The 23,399-nt window shown below is 49.7% G+C and overlaps 1 protein-coding gene across 1 annotated transcript in view; it reads right to left on the bottom strand.

Moving 5' to 3' along the window:
• Positions 1-436: 436 nt before the first annotated feature.
• Positions 437-23,399, bottom strand: part of LOC144790806 (galactose-3-O-sulfotransferase 2-like) — a 283,596-nt gene continuing 260,633 nt past the window's right edge. Inside the window, exon 4 of the mRNA XM_078665487.1 lies at positions 437-1,228. Coding sequence (XP_078521613.1) covers positions 437-1,228 — 792 coding nt within the window. The remainder of the gene's footprint in view (positions 1,229-23,399) is intronic.

Below are 23,399 nucleotides of genomic sequence, written 5' to 3'. Positions count from 1 at the left end.
AAAAGTATTGTAGACAGAATATCGACTACCACGATATAGTGAAGGAAAGTATACATGGGTACATATATATTAACTAGTCTTATACAACTTGCATGTGCCTTGAAAATACAAGTCTCTAAGGTATGTGGAGTAAAGGATAGTAAATCTATACCTACTTATATAGACGTAACTTCAAGATGCTGTGCTAGTCGATATTTTGGGCAATATATTGTAGTTAGAACATACTTGAAACATGATATTCTGACTTGCAATGCATTGTTAAAAAGACTGATCAATATGACAATATTTTATGCTACATCTTTATGGTGAGTTGCAGGCAAGTAATTATAATTCTTTGTTGACTTGACATGATAGGACATGCTTTCTGCTTGGGCTCGGAATGAAACACAGCATACTCTGCACGGTCTGTCAAACACAGAACAGGAGTTGTAAAGCATTATGGTATTGTGCCACGTGGATTCTGATATTTGCGCATATTAATAATGTGTTGATGCTCTGGAATAACCATCCTGTGGCATTGGGTATGTTGCTCACTTCCTAGCCCAGGCCTGATATTGTAACCAAGAATATTTGCCACCCCTGCCTGGACAGGTTGGAGTTTGGAGTCCTTAATCTGTGTTTTTCCTATTGCCTCCCCTTCCTGGAGACAAATATCCTTCAGCTCGTTTTGCTTGAAACGCAGTTGCTTCAGCTCCTCCTGCATCTTCTCAGGTCCGATGGTCTCATAGATTCTTTTCCAAAAGGTCCGATTAAAATGTTGGTAAAGCTTCCAGTCTAGTGAGCACCACTCCTTTGCCCCTTCCTTGCTCTTGTCGGACAGATGCCGAATACTGTTTTTGCTTCTTGAGTTCAGCTTGAAACTGACCACATCCTCCATCTCCCAGCACAGCGTGTTCTTCAGGAGCACCATGGACTCATCAAAGTATTCTGCAATGAGCACCAACTGGAACCTCTGCTCTATCTCTCTCAGAACTGACTGCACATAAGGATAAGTGTCCTCAGCATTGCTGTCATAACCAAAGTCATACCACATGGTGTTTTTAACAAGCATATGGTAAGGCTCTGTGGGGTTGTAAAAGCTCCCAGGAGATGCTAGAAATTCATTGAGAGTCTTGGTCTTCTTGAAAGATGTCAGAAACCGGAAATAGGAGTAGGAAGACTCCAATAAAGATATGGGATTCCGCAAAATGGATACGTACACAGTGTTGTTTGGCACCAGTTTCTGAACCTGTATTGAGAAAGAATACAAACATGTTACAATTGGTTACTAGTTCATTTTTAAATGTTTTCTATTTACGTGCATATGCATAACTGAACATTGTGATGGTTCCAAGGGCACGGAAATAAAACAAAGCATTTTCAGGCTAGCATAGTATTGCCTTATAAAAAGATATGCCCTAACATATGCTCATGGAAATTGGGGTAGAGGGCTTGGCGCTGAAATGGTTTCAGTCCTACCTCCGGAATAGACAGTAAGCAGTGGCCCTTTCCCCTTTTCTTTCGACATTTGGTACATTTCAACATGGTGTCCCCCAAGGATCGGCAATTAGCCCAATCCTTTTTAATATCTATATGAGCCCGTTGATTCCAATCGTCAAAGCTTATAAAATCAATTTGGTGAACTATGCGGATGACACACAACTCATTCTATCTCTAGAGGGAAATAAGTCAATACCACTCAATAGTTTTCATGAATGCATGCAAAACACTGCTAGATTGCTGGGGGGCGCTAGAGGGCTCACAAATGGAATGGCCGCCTGATTGCAAGGCTCCCGTTCCCTGATACAGTTATACCCGATTGATCTTTACTTGCTGGAGGGCTATCGTGCACAGAAGTGGCTGTACCTGTGCCGGGACCCTTTGCCTACACTCGGTCCAAGTCTGGGACCCCGGGGGCCACGCGCATGCTAGCTATTGGTCGCGCAAGTTTCACCGGCACTGCCCCTGGGTGTACTCTGCTGCTGTGGCCGGCCGCACTCCACTGCGCGAGACCGGTGCTTCTCCTGAGGCGGTGGGCCTGGCGCGTTGACTGGCTGGCGCGAGCAGCAACTTCCCTCTGCCGCGTACCGACGACCCGTCCGGCACACTGGACCCCTGTGCGGACGCCCGGAGCCCCGACGCTGCCTATCGATCTATGCCTGGCGGGGACACCGAGGTTGGCGGGCAGACGCTAACGGACCTGCAGCGCGAGCCATTGTGCCCATCCCCCCATCACCGCCGGCGCCAAGGTACTGTGCCCCACTGTGCTCGACTGGACCGCTCTGCTGCGGCGGTGGGGTTCTGGCCTCCTCTCCGCCGGGCCTGTGGAGGAGGCCCCTCGCTGCGGACGTATGCCTTACCCCCCCCCTACTGTTCACGGGGCGCCGAGTGTGGACGAGGCGAGTGTGGCCCCGGGGGACTGCGGAGGGGGGGAATCCCCGGACATAAACTTAGACGGGACAGTCGACCCTTCCTGCACTGGGCTGCACGCACAGCTGCTCCCCATCATCCTACACTCGCTATCACGCTGGTCGGTGGGCCGCCGCAGCCGCTATGCTCCTTGCTGTTGTTGTGGTATAGGGGAACTTCTGAAAGGATCCATTGGCCTGAGGTGCAAACTGTTTTGGGCACACGCTGGTTCTTACACCCTGATTCGCGCCTACCAAGTGGACAGCCTTCAATTGATTCTGACTTCGGCCTGCCTGTGGCGCAGCCCTGTCTGCCTACTGCCTCCCATTCGACGACAGGCTACCTCACAATCTGAGGTAGTCCCCAGAGAAACTTAACCCACTGGAACACGGGGTTGGAAGGTGTGGACCTAACTCTGCCCGCTATTCATAGTCGGGCTATACTGCGCACTGCCCTGCTTGGCCTGTACCTTCCTCCCGGACTGGAGAGACGTCAGCGACGCGGGGCACGATGGTGCGCCCTGAGAACCGGCAGACGAAGATCAACTTTGACAGTGCAAAGAAAGGGTCCAAGACCGGGACTGTGGAGCCAGGGCCTAGCAGTCTGGATCCGGCAATGGCGCCCTCCCCCACCCAGGAACTTGATCTACACAGCTTGCTCTCAGAAATGCGACAAGGATTCGCCACGGTGGTGGACAAAGTAGACAAGATGTCCTCTAGGATGGACGCACTGGTCCATAAAGTGGACCAGCATGAAGAGAGACTCACTACAGCGGAGCAGTGCATCTCGGATGGCGACGATATCAACGCCTACCATTCAACCCAACTTGCCCGCATGGATAATCTACTGCGGGTAATAGCAGCAAAGAATGAGGACCTGGAAGCTCGAAGCAGACGCAATAACATCCGCGTCACAGGCGTTCCGGAATCCACAGATACTGGGCGGATGGAACTGTATGTGGAAAAGATCCTCCGGGCGTCGATAGGGGACGATGCCTTCTCCCCTCAATTTATAGTGAAAAGGGCACACCGGTCGCTGGCACCGGTCCCTAAGCCCGGAGCACCACCCAGGCCGATTATCGCTCGATTTCTCAATTATCGTGACCGAGATGTCGCACTGCGGCTGCCCGGTCCAAGCAGAGCCTGCAACACAATGGAGTCACCTTCTCAATCTATCCTGACTTCACTCCTATGGTGCAGGAGGAACGCCGCAAATTTCTAGCTGTTAAAAAGAAGCTTCGGGAGGCACAGCTGGATTATGCCCTACTCTACCCGGCGAAGCTGCGGGTGACACACCAAGGCAAGCAGAGGTTCTTCACCAATCCGCAGAAGACTGAGGACTACTTGAAGGAGATTCGCAGGGCACGGCAAGATAATCGTAGAGACAATGCAGACCTCGAGGACGACTCAGCTCGACTGGACAATGATGAGTGAGGCAGATCCATCTTCATAACTCGCATGATTCCTGGACTTTCCTTGTTGCCTTTTTCTTTGAACATTGTGCCAGGTCGCTTACTTACTCTGCAGCCACGGGAGTCCACAAGACCTCTCCACTGGTAACGTATTACAGGGACCACTATCTCCTCCAGGCCTACTCCTAGGGCGGTACAGAACAGTAGGCTATTGGGTGGAGACATGGCTGCGCGCCCTCGCTGCTGTTTTCCCCCCAACGGGTATACCCCCTTTATTTTTTTTGTAGACGCATGTTGTGTCTGTTAGGGAGGGGAGGGGGGTGGGGGGCCATGGACATAGGTGGCTGCTGGCATGATTGGGATGCCGTAGTGGGAGGGGGGTTGAGTTCTAACCCTGGGGTGGGAGTTTGGTTCTGTGGGAAGTTGAATCAGCTGATCATGAGACGAGGAGAATTGCATCACTCAAGAGACTTTGTTAGACTTGTATCGACTAGGGCATGTCACACTTGTATATTGAAACTCACAAATGTCGGGTCTAGGGCTTGATGCACGCTTAAATTGTATGTCATGGAATATACAGGGGCTTAATAATGCTAGGAAATGTCGCAATGTGATTGCATATTTAGAACGTCATAATGTTCAAATAGCCATGTTACAGGAGACACACTTATCGCCACAGACACGTTCCACCTTTGCAAGCAAATGGGCCCCCACTCGTGTCTTCTCCTCTTATTCTTCCTACACAAGAGGAGTGACTATTCTAATAAAACGCTCTGTGCCTTTTCAGGTATGCGGTGAACTGATAGACGTAGAGGGTCGATATGCCCTGGTGTTGGGACGACTTGGTCGTGATACCATTACATTAATTAACTGCTATGACCCTAACTTGGACACGCCTGCATTCTTCACTACACTCTGGGGGAAAATCCTGGATGTTGGCTCACGACATATCATATGGGGGGGAGATTTTAACCTAGCACTGGAACCTCACCTAGACAGGGCGGACGGGGTGTCCCATTACAAACCCAGGGCTAGGGAGGCGCTAGGTGGACTGCTCACGGAGGGCGACCTTATAGATAGCTGGAGATATCTGCATCCCCACCAACAAGAGGGCACACACTTTACTTCCCTGACGGGCACATGGGCACGATTGGACTATTTCTTTATCACTAGAGAGATCTGTGCGGGGGTCACTACAGTAAGTCACCTCCCGAGAATGTATTCAGACCATAGTCCCGTCCTGATGCACCTGCACATACCTGGGTGGGACAACCCTAGACCACACTGGCGCTTGCAACCAGCGGCCCTTCTAGACACTGTGTTCCGCACTGAACTTGGAGAAGAGATTGCTGCATTCTTCCCCAACAATAAAGGTTCGGTTGATTCTGTTGACTGTATCTGGGAGGCCTTTAAGGTGACGGTGAGAGGATATTGCATTTCGAAGAGCTCTGGGGTACTGCGCGATATCCAATGCACGATTTGCAAGCTCGATAGTGAACTGAAAGCGTTGGAGGCTCAGATGATAGAAGGTGACGCCCCTGATGTTCATGCAGAATTTAGAGACAAACTAACGCAATACGAGGAGGAAGCCGATAGGGAATCCAAATTTAAAGGGAAACACTGGCGAGCGAGAAAATATTGTGAAGGGGATAGACCGGGTAGAGCCCTAGCACTGCTGACGAGATCGCCCCGCAATGAGAACTCGGTCTTAGAATTGTCCACAGAGCAAGGGAGCACACTTAGAAACTCCGACGACCTGCTTACTGCCTTTGTTTCGCATTATCGTACCTTGTACACCACTGCTACCACCTCGGACGTACCATACGATGATTTTTTGGGTGATGTGGCCCTCTGCTGGCTTAGTGATAGCGACAGGGCCTTCCTTGCTGCCCCCTTTGAGCTCGATGAAATTCGAGATGCCATCATGTCACTCCAAAATGGTAAGGCACCCGGCCTCGTCGGGCTCCCACCAGAATTTTTTAAAACCTATATCGACATTATGGCCCCTGTCCTCCGCGAGGTCTTTGTGGAATCACTGGCTGACAGCCTCCTCCCTCAATCGATGCGCAAAGTCGTAATTACATCTCTATTAAAGCCTGGCAAGGACCCCAAGGTGTGTGGTTCTTACCGCCCGCTTTCGCTCTTAAACTGCGACGTCAAAATACTGGCGAAGGTACTGGCTACCAGACTATCTCTATTGATGGCCCGGATTGTGTTGCCGGATCAGTCTCGTTTTGTCCCGGGCCGCTCCACCTCTCACAACCTGCGCACTTTGTTTTCCCTATTACATACTGTAGATCCTGCACTCCCTGTCACTGCGGTCTTCCTAGACGCCACTAAGGCCTTTGACTCTGTTGAGTGGCCGTATCCGTTTACCGTACTGGCACGCATGGGGTTCCCTACCCTGTTCATCTCATGGGTCCAGTTGCTATTCACACGGCCGACGGCGAAAGTCCTGATTAACGGCCGCTTGTCCGCTTCCATTGATATTTCTAGAGGCACCCGTCAAGGGTGCCCCCTATCCCCGCTATTGTTCGCGATAGCTGTTGAGCCCCTGGCCTGTAGGATACGCAAACTGCACCGTGAGAGTGCGATCCGCTGCTTTTGGCGTCAAATTGATGTTTCATTATATGCGGATGACATTACGTTATTCGTCAAACACCCTGAGTGTAACCTTAATCCCCTACTTAGAGAGTTCGTCGCCTTCGGAGAAATGTCCGGGGTACATATCAATTGGGCTAAGTCACAGTTCTACCCACTAACAGAAGCGGTTGTGGATTTCTCCCTTGACTACCCCCTAGAGTGGTGCCGCTCGGAACTTCGATATCTAGGAGTCCAAGTCTCACGCGACAAGGATGAGACGCTACGCTCAAACTATGGTGTGGCAGTCACGAGACTAACCACTCAGGTGGATCGCTGGATATCCCTCCCCCTTTCTATGGCGGGAAGGGCGTCCCTCATTAAAATGGTGGTACTCCCCCGATTCCTCTATCTTTTCCTAAACATCCCGTACTACCCGGGTGCTTTCTTTTTTAAGACATTGCGGTCAGAACTCTGCCGCCTGTTTTGGGGAGGTAAGAACCAGCGGCTGAAGTGGTCCGTCCTGATATAACCTTATATTAATGGGGGGTTCGATATTCCCGACTTCGAGTTTTACTATTTATGCGCTCAAGCGCATTATGCCTATCATTGGATGGTTCCCACCACATTTATGATGCAACTGGCAGTGGAAGACTGGATTGCATACCCTCTCCCCCTCAACGGGCTGATACATTGCCCACCATCGGATATCACCTCGCCATACACCTCAGTGCACAATTGAGTTCTGGCGCCGACTGGCTAAAAAATTGAACGGCCCTACTATATTCCCCCCGTATTTAGTCATCAATGGAGCGCACACCGCTAGCCCCTCCTCCGGATCGCCCCTCGGGACTCTGGTACTTGTAGTTCTTTAGTGGATCACCCATGTGGGTGCAAGTCGGTATTTGTTGGACTGATGAATCTCTAGACCCGATACATGTCCCGGGTTTTAGGATATCGCCCGAGACATGTCTCGGGTTTCGGGATAACTACCCTCATCAGTAGAGAAAGATTGTTAGGGGTGGAAGAGAAGGCCGCCACACAACAGTCAAAGGCCTCGATGCCAGAACCGGCACGCAGGTGCGTCGTCCAAGAGCCCGTCGGCCCAAAGCTCAAGGGAGCCATATTGTGTTTAGTCATCAATGGAGCGCACACCGCTAGCCCCTCCTCCGGATCGCTCCTCGGGACTCTGGTACTTGTAGTTCTTTAGTGGATCACCCATGTGGGTGCAAGTCGGTACTTGTTGGACTGATGAATCTCTAGACCCGATACATGTCCCGGATTTTAGGATATTGCCCGAGACATGTCTCGGGTTTCGGGATAACTTCCCTCATCAGTAGAGAAAGATCGTTAGGGGTGGAAGAGAAGGCCGCCACACAACATCAAAGGCCTCGATGCCAGAACCGGCACGCAGGTGCGTCGTCCAAGAGCCCGTCGGCCCAAAGCTCAAGGGAGCCATATTGTGTTTAGTCATCAATGGAGCGCACACCGCTAGCCCCTCCTCCGGATCGCCCCTCGGGACTCTGGTACTTGTAGTTCTTCAGTGGATCACCCATGTGGGTGCAAGTCGGTACTTGTTGGACTGATGAATCTCTAGACCCGATACATGTCCCGGGTTTTAGGATATCGCCCGAGACATGTCTCGGGTTTCGGGATAACTTCCCTCATCAGTAGAGAAAGATCGTTAGGGGTGGAAGAGAAGGCCGCCACACAACAGTCAAAGGCCTCGATGCCAGAACCGGCACGCAGGTGCGTCGTCCAAGAGCCCGTCGGCCCAAAGCTCAAGGGAGCCATATTGTGTTTAGTCATCAATGGAGCGCACACCGCTAGCCCCTCCTCCGGATCGCCCCTCGGGACTCTGGTACTTGTAGTTCTTTAGTGGATCACCCATGTGGGTGCAAGTCGGTATTTGTTGGACTGATGAATCTCTAGACCCGATACATGTCCCGGGTTTTAGGATATCGCCCGAGACATGTCTCGGGTTTCGGGATAACTTCCCTCATCAGTAGAGAAAGATCGTTAGGGGTGGAAGAGAAGGCCGCCACACAACAGTCAAAGGCCTCGATGCCAGAACCGGCACGCAGGTGCGTCGTCCAAGAGCCCGTCGGCCCAAAGCTCAAGGGAGCCATATTGTGTTTAGTCATCAATGGAGCGCACACCGCTAGCCCCTCCTCCGGATTGCCCCTCGGGACTCTGGTACTTGTAGTTCTTTAGTGGATCACCCATGTGGGTGCAAGTCGGTACTTGTTGGACTGATGAATCTCTAGACCCGATACATGTCCCGGATTTTAGGATATCGCCCGAGACATGTCTCGGGTTTCGGGATAACTTCCCTCATCAGTAGAGAAAGATCGTTAGGGGTGGAAGAGAAGGCCGCCACACAACAGTCAAAGGCCTCGATGCCAGAACCGGCACGCAGGTGCGTCGTCCAAGAGCCCGTCGGCCCAAAGCTCAAGGGAGCCATATTGTGTTTATTCATCAATGGAGCGCACACCGCTAGCCCCTCCTCCGGATCGCCCCTCGGGACTCTGGTACTTGTAGTTCTTCAGTGGATCACCCATGTGGGTGCAAGTCGGTACTTGTTGGACTGATGAATCTCTAGACCCGATACATGTCCCGGGTTTTAGGATATCGCCCGAGACATGTCTCGGGTTTCGGGATAACTTCCCTCATCAGTAGAGAAAGATCGTTAGGGGTGGAAGAGAAGGCCGCCACACAACAGTCAAAGGCCTCGATGCCAGAACCGGCACGCAGGTGCGTCGTCCAAGAGCCCGTCGGCCCAAAGCTCAAGGGAGCCATATTGTGTTTAGTCATCAATGGAGCGCACACCGCTAGCCCCTCCTCCGGATCGCCCCTCGGGACTCTGGTACTTGTAGTTCTTTAGTGGATCACCCATGTGGGTGCAAGTTGGTACTTGTTGGACTGATGAATCTCTAGACCCGATACATGTCCCGGGTTTTAGGATATCGCCCGAGACATGTCTCGGGTTTTGGGATAACTTCCCTCATCAGTAGAGAAAGATCGTTAGGGGTGGAAGAGAAGGCCGCCACACAACAGTCAATGGCCTCGATGCCAGAACCGGCACGCAGGTGCGTCGTCCAAGAGCCCGTCGGCCCAAAGCTCAAGGGAGCCATATTGTGTTTAGTCATCAATGGAACGCACACCGCTAGCCCCTCCTCCGGATCGCCCCTCGGGACTCTGGTACGTGTAGTTCTTTAGTGGATCACCCATGTGGGTGCAAGTCGGTACTTGTTGGACTGATGAATCTCTAGACCCGATACATGTCCCGGGTTTTAGGATATCGCCCGAGACATGTCTCGGGTTTTGGGATAACTTCCCTCATCAGTAGAGAAAGATCGTTAGGGGTGGAAGAGAAGGCCGCCACACAACAGTCAATGGCCTCGATGCCAGAACCGGCACGCAGGTGCGTCGTCCAAGAGCCCGTCGGCCCAAAGCTCAAGGGAGCCATATTGTGTTTAGTCATCAATGGAGCGCACACCGCTAGCCCCTCCTCCGGATCGCCCCTCGGGACTCTGGTACTTGTAGTTCTTTAGTGGATCACCCATGTGGGTGCAAGTCGGTATTTGTTGGACTGATGAATCTCTAGACCCGATACATGTCCCGGGTTTTAGGATATCGCCCGAGACATGTCTCGGGTTTCGGGATAACTTCCCTCATCAGTAGAGAAAGATCGTTAGGGGTGGAAGAGAAGGCCGCCACACAACAGTCAAAGGCCTCGATGCCAGAACCGGCACGCAGGTGCGTCGTCCAAGAGCCCGTCGGCCCAAAGCTCAAGGGAGCCATATTGTGTTTAGTCATCAATGGAGCGCACACCGCTAGCCCCTCCTCCGGATTGCCCCTCGGGACTCTGGTACTTGTAGTTCTTTAGTGGATCACCCATGTGGGTGCAAGTCGGTACTTGTTGGACTGATGAATCTCTAGACCCGATACATGTCCCGGATTTTAGGATATCGCCCGAGACATGTCTCGGGTTTCGGGATAACTTCCCTCATCAGTAGAGAAAGATCGTTAGGGGTGGAAGAGAAGGCCGCCACACAACAGTCAAAGGCCTCGATGCCAGAACCGGCACGCAGGTGCGTCGTCCAAGAGCCCGTCGGCCCAAAGCTCAAGGGAGCCATATTGTGTTTATTCATCAATGGAGCGCACACCGCTAGCCCCTCCTCCGGATCGCCCCTCGGGACTCTGGTACTTGTAGTTCTTCAGTGGATCACCCATGTGGGTGCAAGTCGGTACTTGTTGGACTGATGAATCTCTAGACCCGATACATGTCCCGGGTTTTAGGATATCGCCCGAGACATGTCTCGGGTTTCGGGATAACTTCCCTCATCAGTAGAGAAAGATCGTTAGGGGTGGAAGAGAAGGCCGCCACACAACAGTCAAAGGCCTCGATGCCAGAACCGGCACGCAGGTGCGTCGTCCAAGAGCCCGTCGGCCCAAAGCTCAAGGGAGCCATATTGTGTTTAGTCATCAATGGAGCGCACACCGCTAGCCCCTCCTCCGGATCGCCCCTTGGGACTCTGGTACTTGTAGTTCTTCAGTGGATCACCCATGTGGGTGCAAGTCGGTACTTGTTGGACTGATGAATCTCTAGACCCGATACATGTCCCGGGTTTTAGGATATCGCCCGAGACATGTCTCGGGTTTCGGGATAACTTCCCTCATCAGTAGAGAAAGATCGTTAGGGGTGGAAGAGAAGGCCGCCACACAACAGTCAAAGGCCTCGATGCCAGAACCGGCACGCAGGTGCGTCGTCCAAGAGCCCGTCGGCCCAAAGCTCAAGGGAGCCATATTGTGTTTAGTCCTCAATGGAGCGCACACCGCTAGCCCCTCCTCCGGATCGCCCCTCGGGACTCTGGTACTTGTAGTTCTTTAGTGGATCACCCATGTGGGTGCAAGTTGGTACTTGTTGGACTGATGAATCTCTAGACCCGATACATGTCCCGGGTTTTAGGATATCGCCCGAGACATGTCTCGGGTTTTGGGATAACTTCCCTCATCAGTAGAGAAAGATCGTTAGGGGTGGAAGAGAAGGCCGCCACACAACAGTCAATGGCCTCGATGCCAGAACCGGCACGCAGGTGCGTCGTCCAAGAGCCCGTCGGCCCAAAGCTCAAGGGAGCCATATTGTGTTTAGTCATCAATGGAACGCACACCGCTAGCCCCTCCTCTGGATCGCCCCTCGGGACTCTGGTACGTGTAGTTCTTTAGTGGATCACCCATGTGGGTGCAAGTCGGTACTTGTTGGACTGATGAATCTCTAGACCCAATACATGTCCCGGGTTTTAGGATATCGCCCGAGACAAGTCTCGGGTTTCGGGATAACTTCCCTCATCAGTAGAGAAAGATCGTTAGGGGTGGAAGAGAAGGCCGCCACACAACAGTCAAAGGCCTCGATGCCAGAACCGGCACGCAGGTGCGTCGTCCAAGAGCCCGTCGGCCCATACTCAACGGAGCCATATTGTGTTTAGTCATTAATGGAGCGCACACCGCTAGCCCCTCCTCCGGATCGCCCCTCGGGACTCTGGTACTTGTAGTTCTTTAGTGGATCACCCATGTGGGTGCAAGTCGGTACTTGTTGGACTGATGAATCTCTAGACCCGATACATGTCCCGGGTTTTAGGATATCGCCCTAGACATGTCTCGGGTTTCGGGATAACTTCCCTCATCAGTAGAGAAAGATCGTTAGGGGTGGAAGAGAAGGCCGCCACACAACAGTCAAAGGCCTCGATGCCAGAACCGGCACGCAGGTGCGTCGTCCAAGAGCCCGTCGGCCCAAAGCTCAAGGGAGCCATATTGTGTTTAGCCATCAATGGAGCGCACACCGCTAGCCCCTCCTCCGGATCGCCCCTCGGGACTCTGGTACTTGTAGTTCTTTAGTGGATCACCCATGTGGGTGCAAGTCGGTACTTGTTGGACTGATGAATCTCTAGACCCCCGTATGCCGCTGGCCTATCACCCCAGGCTTGCGCTCCTGAGTGAACATGGCTTCCGATTGCTTTGCAAGAAACTACATATAGCGTGTTGGGGAGACCTATTTACAGCTGGTCGATTCAAAACTGCAGACCTTTTCTTTGCTGCACATGATCGCACACCGCTTGAGGTATTCTACTACATACGCTTGTGCCAGGGAATGAGGGAAATCCTACCTAACTTCCTGGACGAACCTGAGCCCCTGCCTCCCCTGCACTTCATGCTCAGCTCCATAGGTGGCTCACATTTAGTATCGGGCATGTATCGGCAGGTTCGAATGTGTGCTCCAGTACCGGAATCCTCTGCCCGCATACACTGGTCCGCTGACCTCACCAATGAGCTCACGGACGAGCAGTGGTCCTACTGCTGTTCCCTCACAGCCCGGATATCGGCTAGTAGCAGGCTCAAAATAGTCCACTACAAATTGTTGCAGCGCTTCTATTATACCCCTGTGAAAAAATTTAAGTTCCACTTAACTGATAATGACAACTGCGAACGGTGCCATGCGGAACGTGCAGGTTTTTTACACCTTGCCTGGGAATGTCCTCCAGTCCAGGCCTACTGGAAGCAGGTGCAGAGGGCTCTTAAAACGATGACTGGGATAACCATTAGTAATGATCCGTTGTTAACACTACTGGGACACACACAACACATTCCCTCGACATGTAGAAAATTTGTAGACATCTCACTGCTGCTTGCAAAGAGACGGGTGGCGTGCAGATGGGGTTGTGGCAGGGCCCCGAAATTCAAGGAGTGGCTTGCTGACATGACACACAATCAGGAACAACATTCAACATTTGCGGAATTACTCCCAGTTACTAGCCGACCGAAGGACATCTGGGGACCACTAATGACCTATTTTCTGGCCCACCCTGAGGCAGATCTTCCTGACGATACCAACCCGCAAACGTCACATGTACACACCCTTAGATAAACATACAGTGGTTATGCTTCTGACCACGCCTGCTCGTCTGGTCTACCCATGCACACTTTCCTGACTGCCATAAGCCTTTCTTTTTTAATAAGCCATAGATGTACTCACGTACTCCCCGTGCACTTTTCCCTACATCCCATTGTTATGTACTGTAACATGACTCTCCCTAGTATATGCTGATAATGTGTGCTCACACCGAAGGCATGGTATGCCACTAGACCCGTTGCTTAACTCCTTGTTGAATTCATTTGTCTTCATTGTCATGTACTATGTCTGATATGTGCTTTTGATGCTGCCTCGTTGAACGCTCAGCCGTACTCTTATGTTGTACTACGTTGAAAATCTAATAAACAAAGTTTAAAAAAAACAAAAACCAAAAACTGCTAGATTGCTTACAGACAATTCCCTGCAGTTCAACTGAGAAAAAAATTGAAATCCTGTACTGCACGGCTAAGAAACTCCCTCATCTGCTCCCTGCTAACTTTTGGCCTATCCCTTCAGATAAGTCCCCTACACCCTCCGAGGCAGTGCGTAACCTGGGGGTAATTTTTGACAACAAGTTGAGTCTTGAAACCCACATAAACAAAACGGTGGGTACATGCTTTTTCCCTTATCAGAGCACTGCGGAAAATACTCCCTATGCTACCAATGACAGCCAGGGTACGGATGTATGACATTACAACGCATGCTTTTACATTGCATGCTTTTACAACGCGGTTTTTACAACGCATACCATTACAACGCATAGTGCTTTTAGGCGCTGGGTAGTGAATTGTTTAATTTACTATTCCTACTCCAGTTCCCGTGGATAGTAGGGAAGGTGTTGGATGGTACATTAAACCCATTCCCTATCCTAGAGCGCCCCCCAGCGCAATGCGTTGTAATGGTTTGGGTTATAAAAGTTGCGTTGTTAAGGCACTGCGTGGTAAAAGTTGCGTTGTAAAGGTTGTTTACCCCAGGGCACTTGTGGTGAGAAGCGTCATTCTGAGTCGACTGGACTACTGTAATGCTCTGATATTGGGTGCCCCTAACTCTCTGATCATGAAATTTCTAAGAAGTCAGACGATAGCTGCAAAGCTAGCCCTAAAGAAACCGAGAAAATATTCTGCCTCTTTGTCCCTTAAAGAGCTCCATTAGCTTCCAATTCCACAGAGAATACAGTTCAAATCACTATGTATAATTTTTAAGGGTCTGCGTGGATTTGGGCCAGGGCCTTTTCAGGAAAAATGTGTCTGGCATGCCCCTATAAGAAGCTTCTGATCCTCTGCAGCGCGTCTGGTTAGCAACCCAGAATTAGAACCACCAGGTTTGGTGGAAGAGCATTTAGCTGTGCAGCAGCTCTCTTATGGAATGGACTCCCGCCTAATCTTAGGCAAATAGAAGATTTTCCACATTTCAGGAAGAAGCTTAAAACCTAGCTTTGAGAAGTTAGCCTGGTATATGATGTCCACTATTCTAGTGGGCCCCCTGCACCAGTCTAAACGACCCTTATGGTGATGGTTGTTTATTTATTTATTTATTTATGTAGCTTATACAGCGCGCAGCTACCCCCGAGGGGGTGTCCCGGCGCTAGAACCAGACCTCAAAGGAGGAGGGGCGGAATGAGCTGATTACAAGCCAGGAATCATGATCTAGAGAACAGCCAGGTTTTTAGTTTAGCACGGAAGATGGATTCAGACGGGCAGAACCTGAGGTCGGTTGGGAGGCAATTCCAAAGTTTGGCAGTGAGTACGCTAAACCCTCTGCCGCCCATTCTGGAGCATCGAAAGCGAGGTGAAATCAGAAGGCGTAAGTTGTTAGATCTTAGTGATCTTGTGGATTGGGATATTGACACTCGCTTTTTCAGGTAGCTGGGTCCAAGACCGTTGATGGCTCGGAAAGCGAGCGTGAGGATCTTAAATTCAATGCGGCTTGCAATGGGAAGCCAGTGGAGCTCTTTACGATAGGTGGCAACAGACTGACGGTAGGGGATATTGCCAATCAGTCTGGCCGCAGCAATCTGAACGATCTGAAGCCGATCGATCAGATATTGAGGAGCGCCGGCGTATAAGCTGTTGGCGTAGTCCAGGTGAGAGGTGATGAGGGCCTGAGTAATTGTTCGGCGGGCGTCTAATGGGAGGTAGAGAAGGATTTTTTTAATCATGCGTAGCTTCGCGAAGCAGGCAGAGGTGCCCTTGTTGAGTTGTGCTTTGCACGAGAGTGAGTCGTCGAGCTGATAGCCTAGGTTACGTACTGAGTGGACAGGGGAGGGCGCAGGGTCAAGTGCTGTGGGCCACCACAGGGTGGAGGAGATAGGACTTTTCTGGTTAAAAAACAGGACTTCTGTTTTATCAGCATTCAGTCTTAGGTGATTGTTGGTCATCCAGCCACAGATGTTGTCCAGACATTGTCGGAAGTTGGCAAAAGTGGAGTCAGAGTGGTCTCTGAAGGAGAATATCAACTGAGTATCATCAGCGTAAGATACCACTCTGACTCCATAAGATTCCACCACAGCGGCCAGGGGGGCGAGATAGACGTTGAGAAACAGGGGGCTGAGGGCAGAGCCTTGCGGAACACCACACAGCAGGGGTTTACCCTCTGATTTAAAAGGCCTAAGCATCACCCTCTGTTTTCTGCCAGTGAGGAAGGATTCAATCCAGGCGAGCGCGGAGCCACAGATTCCGACCTGCTGGAGACGGTTTAGCAGGATTTTGTGGGAGACCGTATCAAAAGCGGCAGATAGGTCGAGGAGGACCAACATGGCCTCCTCGCCCTTATCCACACACTCACGGATAGTCTCAGCTAAATCCAGAAGAGCGGTCTCGGTGGTGAAACCCGCTCTGAATCCGGACTGAGAGTCGTGCAGCAGAGAGTGGTCCTCCAGATACTCTGTTAGTTGCAGCTGCACGTTGCTGTAAAGTCAACCTTATAGACCAGCTATCCTAGTGGTAGCATGGACAAGCAGTCTTAGGCTAAAACTTCAGCGGGCATGTGAAGCAGGCTGTTTTACCAATTATAATCCCTTTAACATCAAATGAAAGGACACCACACAAGGTATATATAAAATATATATGTATTTATTACTAACACAACCCCTCTGGTCTCTTTATGAGGTCAGAGATCGAGATACAGCACAAGTTACTTAATTAGCATACTTTAAGTTGCACAAACACAATTCTGCCCTAGGGACCTCATGAACCATATACTAAAATAGTGGTATAAGAACCACCACAGGAATAGTGAATAGGCCTAGAGCCTAGAGAATCGCTGGGGATACACTGAACAACCAAATGTTCCACGGGAGACGCGTGCAGTGTCTAAACACAGTCGCGAGTTGCCATAGAGATATAATGGGAAGGTAAAAGTTACAAAGTTGTTGATTTAAGGCACTTCCAGATTGATGACGGTAAAACTCTTTTAAACTAGGACACTTAGATAGTCAACACCCACGGAAGCACGGGAGTACTCGAGTTACCTCACCCAGGGAAGGCGGGTGCATAAGTGTCTTTTCGTGGCGGGTTTCCTCGCTGTCTCCTATGGAGAGCTGCAAGCGACCAGAAGGAAAGTGTCCGGGTGGATCCAAGGGTGGATCGGAGTCGTGAAGAACCTGAAAGCAGAGGGGCAGAGTCTGGGTCACTAGCCAGTGACCAGGAAGGAACCAGGAAGGAACCAGGCGATGTTGAGTGATTTCAGGTGAAGAAGGTGAAGCTTGTCTCTGCAGCCACGAGGACCAGGAGGCGTCGATGACAACCAAGAGCTGAATTCGAGCTATTGCACAAAGGATCTAGTTGACTGCGGTTTTGGTATCCGTACTGGACCCAACAAGCCTTGGCAAACGCAATCCATGCAGGAAGTGACGATTGGCTTTGAGTCAGACCAGCAAGTTTTGGGGTGCTTCTCCTTTCCAGGGAAGCTGGAGCAAGCCTGGAGCAACCAGGCCAGCAGTGTAATTTAAAGGTTTGCCTTGAGGGGGTTAACTAGCAAGTGGGCTAGGAGCCAGGAAGACACATCAATCTGAAATGCAGGAGCAGGCCCCACGCGGCACTCATGGAGTGTGGAGGGCTGATCTTTGGTGCAAGTGGTGCTCGGGTCTAGGGCTTCTCAAAACCCGATGCACAACTTCGAGAGTGCCTCAGAAAGTGCACGGTAAGCAAAAGGCAGGGTGTCCAGGATGTCCGGTCTCACGTCTCTCTTGTCCGCCACGAGTCCCAGCTTTGCTGGAGGTGTGGGTCGGGGTCAGAGAAGTCTAGAAGTCCAGAGTCTGAGTAGCTGAGTCTTTGGGTTCCGGAAGGAGCATCGACAAAGCAAACCAGCAAGTCACTGATGGTGCCTGTTTGCACACGGTGGTCACTCCTTGACCACAAGGGAGATTTCTTCAGTCTTCTAGTTGATGTAGAACGTCAAAGGTCCAAGAGTTTCATTTCAGAGTTTCGTTCCAGGATAATCTAAAGTCTCTAGACACAGCTCCTACCTATATACTGATTTAAGGGGCTGGATTACCTGCTAGGTCCCTCCTATGGGTGGAACCTGGGGAGGGGTTGGTTACACCCCTTTCCCTTAGTCCAGTTTCGCGCCAGAGCAGGGCTGGAGTGCCCCAGCAACTGGTTTGAACCGGGCTATGCATGGAGCACCTTGTGTGCCCCAGGCAGTGTCTGGAATTGCAGCATCCTATTCAGCCCACCCTACCCCAATACACTACAGGCTGTCTGGGGAGGTGCTGGCACCTCCCTCGACAGGAAACCTATTGTCCAGGCCTCCCTTGCTGGCGTTTCCCCCAGCTGCAGGAGGTCAGACTCATGTCTGTGGTAGCAACATCCATTTTGTGATGCTGAGGCTCTGTTTAACTTTAACTGGGTAAAGCAGTAACTACATGTCTTCTCCCTCTAGAAGGGTGGAATGCTACCCCCGTCACCAGAACTGGCAAGGGGTTAGTATTCCAAAGTTTTTGACACCTTACACGACATGTTTCGATAAAGCCAATCCAAAGTTAGCATTAACTGCGAGGTTATAATGCACTTAAGAGTATATGGTATGGCTATATCATAGAACAGCTATAAGGACATGGTTCCGAAAGCTGCAGAAGGGCTCAGCTCATGCTAGAACACCCTCTCACATAAAACCAAGCCCTCTGCCTCCAGGATTGTTAAGGCCTGCCATAGGAGTGACTTATAGGTTACATATTTGTCTATATAAGGTAGATATAGGGATACTATGTCTAAGTAAGGGGTGATTACACCACATTACCCCAGCTGAGTGATCAGCTAGTGGTGTCAGTTTAGATGGCCAGCCAGGGGTGGCATAATACATGCTTCAGCCCCTGGTAGGGCTTGGATGCACCTATGCCCTGGTTACCTAAGGTACACTCTACAGGGACTCACAAGAGTGACCCAATATCCAATTTGGTATGTACCTAAAGTACATGGTATTAATTTAGAGAGAGAACAGCTGGGCTGTGGGTCTGATTAGCAGGCCCACAGCCACACTAGAGTCGAAAAACCAGTAAATCACAGCAAAGAAATGGGGGTGACCATAGGAAGCAGACCCTATTCTCCTACACTGGCTCTTCCCAAGGGTGTAATGCAGAATAGCCATCTGCATTGGTAATATTTGTAAATAGGGGAGCTATTGTAACCCTACCACCAGGATACCTGTGGGGTGACAGTGCACTTTATAAGGCTGTATTACATTACATATTACATTACATATGGCGCACATGTAAGAATGAAAGCCACCAGCTAACAGGAGCAGAGCTTAGGGGCAGGGAGGGAGGTGAATGTCAAGTTTCCTAACTAAAAAATAAGTGGGCTACAGGGTGGAGGTGACTAAGGTTCATGAAGGACTGTTTCAATGTGGAACAGGGTGAGAACTGTTTGGAATAATGTGAGCCCCTGCCTAGAGTGGCACAGTGGGTGCAGAAAGGGTTGGCATGCTACTCGAAGCGGTTGCCACTGGTTAGACTATTTGAAAGCATTCAACCCATCACATTTGGGGTATTTGTTTGCTATTAATATGTCTAGAAACTCAAGACTGGCACAATTTTCAAGCCTACAACCACAACTTTTTGTGAATTTCCAAAAGTAGTATATTTGCAAACTTTCAAGGAGTGCTTCTAATGGTGCAGAATAACTACTTTTTGGTCATCCAGCCAAAATAAACAGTTAACATTTCACTGCAAAAAATGAACAAGTTAAAAGCGCTTAGCAAAATAAAAATGATGAGAAAAACTGAAACAGACATATCAAACCCAACTTAGGGACTGCAGACCCAACCCAGAATGCATTAGGGGGCGGTCACACCCCAAACACCCTCCTTAAGCCACACCCCTGACTTCCTCACACATGCACATACGCTCATACTCAATTCAAGACCGCGCACACATACACCTACAATTCACAAGCACATACACAAACACTCATTCACAGCACACACATACAACTACATACACATTCTCACATACACACATTGTATTGTATTGTAATTGCATTTATATAGTGCTTACTACCCCTGATGAGGCGTTGAAGCGCTTTTTCGGTGGGTAGTACCCTACTTGGGACCCATAGAGGATTAGTGTTGAATTAGTATAGTGAAACATGCAAATACATTTTAAGTGGTGGATAGGTTAGTCAGTTATTTGGATTTGGAACGATAGCAGAAGGATAGAGGAGGAAAAAAGGTTTGTATTTCTATAGCGCTTGTTACCCCTGATGGGTTGTTGAAACATGCTATTCAGGAAGCCCATAAAGGATTAGTGGTGAATTACTATGGTGAATTATGAAAGTAAATTCTGTGGAGGATATTAGTCAGTTATTTGGAGAGAGAAGGATAGCGGAGGGATAAAAGGGGAAGAAAGGTTTTCATTCATATAGCACTTGTTACTCCTGATGTATGTTGATGCGCTTTTCTTGCAAGTAGCACGCCACTCCAGAACTCATAAAGGATTAGTGTTGAAAATTAGTATAGTAAAATATTAAGTAGTTTCATTTGTGGATATGTTATTCAGTTATTTGGGTAGAGAAGGGTAGATGGTGGGATAGTGAAGGGAACAACTATGCAACCTTGGGGCTGCAAATTTCACCTCCTGTATAGTGTACACAGCAAAAGGATTTTTTTAATGGCGAGTTATTACACATTTCTGGTAATAGGGCTATTAACAAAATGATAAAGGAAACAAACGGGCTAATACCAAAAACTCTTGACTTGTGTCTGGATTGTCACTCCTGGGCTTATTCTGTACACACTCTAAGGAACTTGGGGCCAGATGTAGGTAGTTCTATTTTACCGACTCATAAATACCGAATTTTACCGATTCGGTATTTATGAATCGGTAAAATAGAAGTACCGAGATGTGGGTAAATCCAGATGTGGATTTACCGATTCTTTAAAAGTCGGTATTTACCGATTCGGTAAATACCGACCGGTAATGCCCCATTCATTCCTATGGGCGTTGAAGCCCATAGGAATGAATGGGGCATTACCGGTCGGTAAATGCCGATTTTTGGCAAGGGTGCAGGGGGTGTCACTTTGACACCCTCTAGCACCCCCAAAAAAGGTTCGGGGGCCATATGGCAGGCATACCTGCCCTAAGGGCAGGTCTGCCTGTCATATGGCACAGGTGTGCATGCACACATGTGCATGCACACCTGAATCGGTATTTCACCATCAAATTGAATTTGTTGGTAAAATACCGATTTCTTAGGCCTTGTGGGACTCAGAAGAGTCCCACCTACATATCAATTTTACCGATTCTGTAAAAATACCGGTCGGTAAATTTACCGACCGGTATATTTACAGAATCGGTAAAATTACCGATTTGCCCAGTTTACCTGCCCCTACATCTCGGTAGCCAAATACCGGTCGGTAACGGCCGAATTCGGCCGTTACCGACCGGTATTTGGCTACCTACATCTGGCCCTAGGTACTTACCTGAGCTAACATATTAGCTTGGCCTGCTTTGCACTCTACCACCATGTAGGGACTGAATCCATAACTTTAATTCCAATGATATTTCTGAGGGCGTTGATGACCAGAGTCAATACAACTCATCACAACTTGTAGCGCTGGCTCACAAAGCTCTATTAGGTGACCATGTCTCAAGTCTCTTTTTTCTGCATTTGACTTTGGATGCATCTCGGTGATACCATGGAAAGGCCCATCAATGCATCAGCTCATTGATAAAAGGGGCCACTGTGGTGCCTCCTCTCAATGAAACACAAAAAAGCAAAGCAACACCCTTGTGTTTAGAGGCGGCTGCTGACAATACGACCTGGAGGAGCAACGCGGGGGTGAATCACTTACCTTTTGCTGCTCGCCGCCGATATCTTCTGCTCCAGCGCTGCACCTCGTTGCTCCCGGCACTCCAATTCCCAGGAGCATAGACTACCCACACAATACCAATGCTGCTCTCATGCTATTACTCCTTAGCATGATAGCAGCACTGGGATTGGGTGGAGCAGGACGGTCTTACGCTCCAGCAGTGACTGGGTGCCTGTGCCCTGAACACTGCGGATATCTCCAAGGAACAGCCTGGAGTTATCCAAGGGCGCGTGTCAGCCTCAACGGCCAAACTGACAAGCGCACTTTCAGTGACTACCACTCCTCCTCCCCCTACTGCTGATGTCACATGGTCCATTTTCACCCTAGACTTGCGGATTGGAGTTAAAAATAAAATGACAATTATATATGTTTTATTGTCGTATTGTTTTTCTGCCTGTTGCATTTCAGCAGTGGGGCAACGCTCCTCCGCCATAGTTCATTCTTACCGAGAGGACATCACACTAAAGAGAAAGTGCTGGTTTCAGAGGAAAACTGGCTTGTTAAATGGAGTTCCAATTGGGTGGAAATGACATTGGGATCAGGGAAGGGCCTCACCAAGACTTGGGCTCTCCGAAGTGCAGGTAGTTGATGCTGTACAGATCCATGTCTTCCGTGTGCCAGACGGAGTGCATAACCTGCGCACAATCTTCACCACAATGCAGGAAGTGGACTCGACGCTGCGGGAGGCAGTGATTTTCTTAGACCTCACCAAAGCGTTTGATTATCTTGAGTGGCCATACCTCTTCGCGCTTCTGGCTCGCATAGGGCCAAACTCATTAAACTAATCACCCTCTTATATTCCATCCCTACAGCAAGGATCAGGGTGAATGGGGTGATATCCTCTTCCCAGTCTACCATGGCACGAGACAGGGATGTCTACTCTCTCCCCTGCTTTTTACTGTGGCCATGGATACCCTCGTGAGCCGCCTGCGGCAGCACCATGCACACCTAGGCCTGGCATTCTCCCCTAGGGTGATACGCATCTCCCTATAAGCGGCCGATGTCACATCATATGTTAAACATCCAGCTGAGCATTTAATCCCCCTTAGAGAGTTCCTTAGATTCTGCGGCCTGTCAGGAGTACTTATCAACTAGGCAAGGTCTATCATTTTTCCGCTAGTCGAGGTTACGGAGAAATTCCAATCTGAGTTCCCGCTTTGTTGGGCAGAGGGCCTAGTGAAATATCTCGGAATCTGGCTAAGCCATAAGATTGAGGAATTATAGAGCACCATCTATGGCCGACTAATGGACTGGCTGGAGAACCGCTTCAAGAGCTGGTCGGGATTGCCATTATCCCTGACGGGTCGGCTGGCTATAGCAAAAATTGTCAATTTGCCCAAATTCCTCTATTTATTTATCAATCTTCCCCTTCCGCTTAGCAGCTTTAGGACGAGGCTGCGATCAAACATGATCTCTCTGTCATGGGCTGGGAAACAACCCAGAGTCTCCTGGGAAATCCTAACTGTGAGAAGTTGGCCTGCTTTAAGATGTCCACTATTCTAGTGGGCACCTTGCACCAGTCCAAACAACCCTTATGGTGATGGTTGTAAAGTCAACCTTATAGACCAGCTATCCTAGTGGTAGCATGAACAAACCAGTTTTAGGCTATAATTTCAGAGGGCCTGTAAAGCCAGCTGTTTTACCAATTGCAATCCCTTGAATACCAAATGAAAGGACACCACACAAGGTATATATCAAATATATATGTATTTATTCTAATCACAACCTATCTGCAATCTTTATGAGGTCAGAGGTCAAAGCACAGTACAAGTTACTTAAATAGCATACATTAAGTTGCACAAA

Source organism: Lissotriton helveticus, chromosome 11 (assembly GCF_964261635.1).
Source record: "Lissotriton helveticus chromosome 11, aLisHel1.1, whole genome shotgun sequence".
Classification (NCBI taxonomy): Eukaryota; Metazoa; Chordata; class Amphibia; order Caudata; family Salamandridae; genus Lissotriton; species Lissotriton helveticus.
Note: the sequence above shows the minus strand (reverse complement) of the source record. Positions and strands in the feature narration are given on the sequence as shown.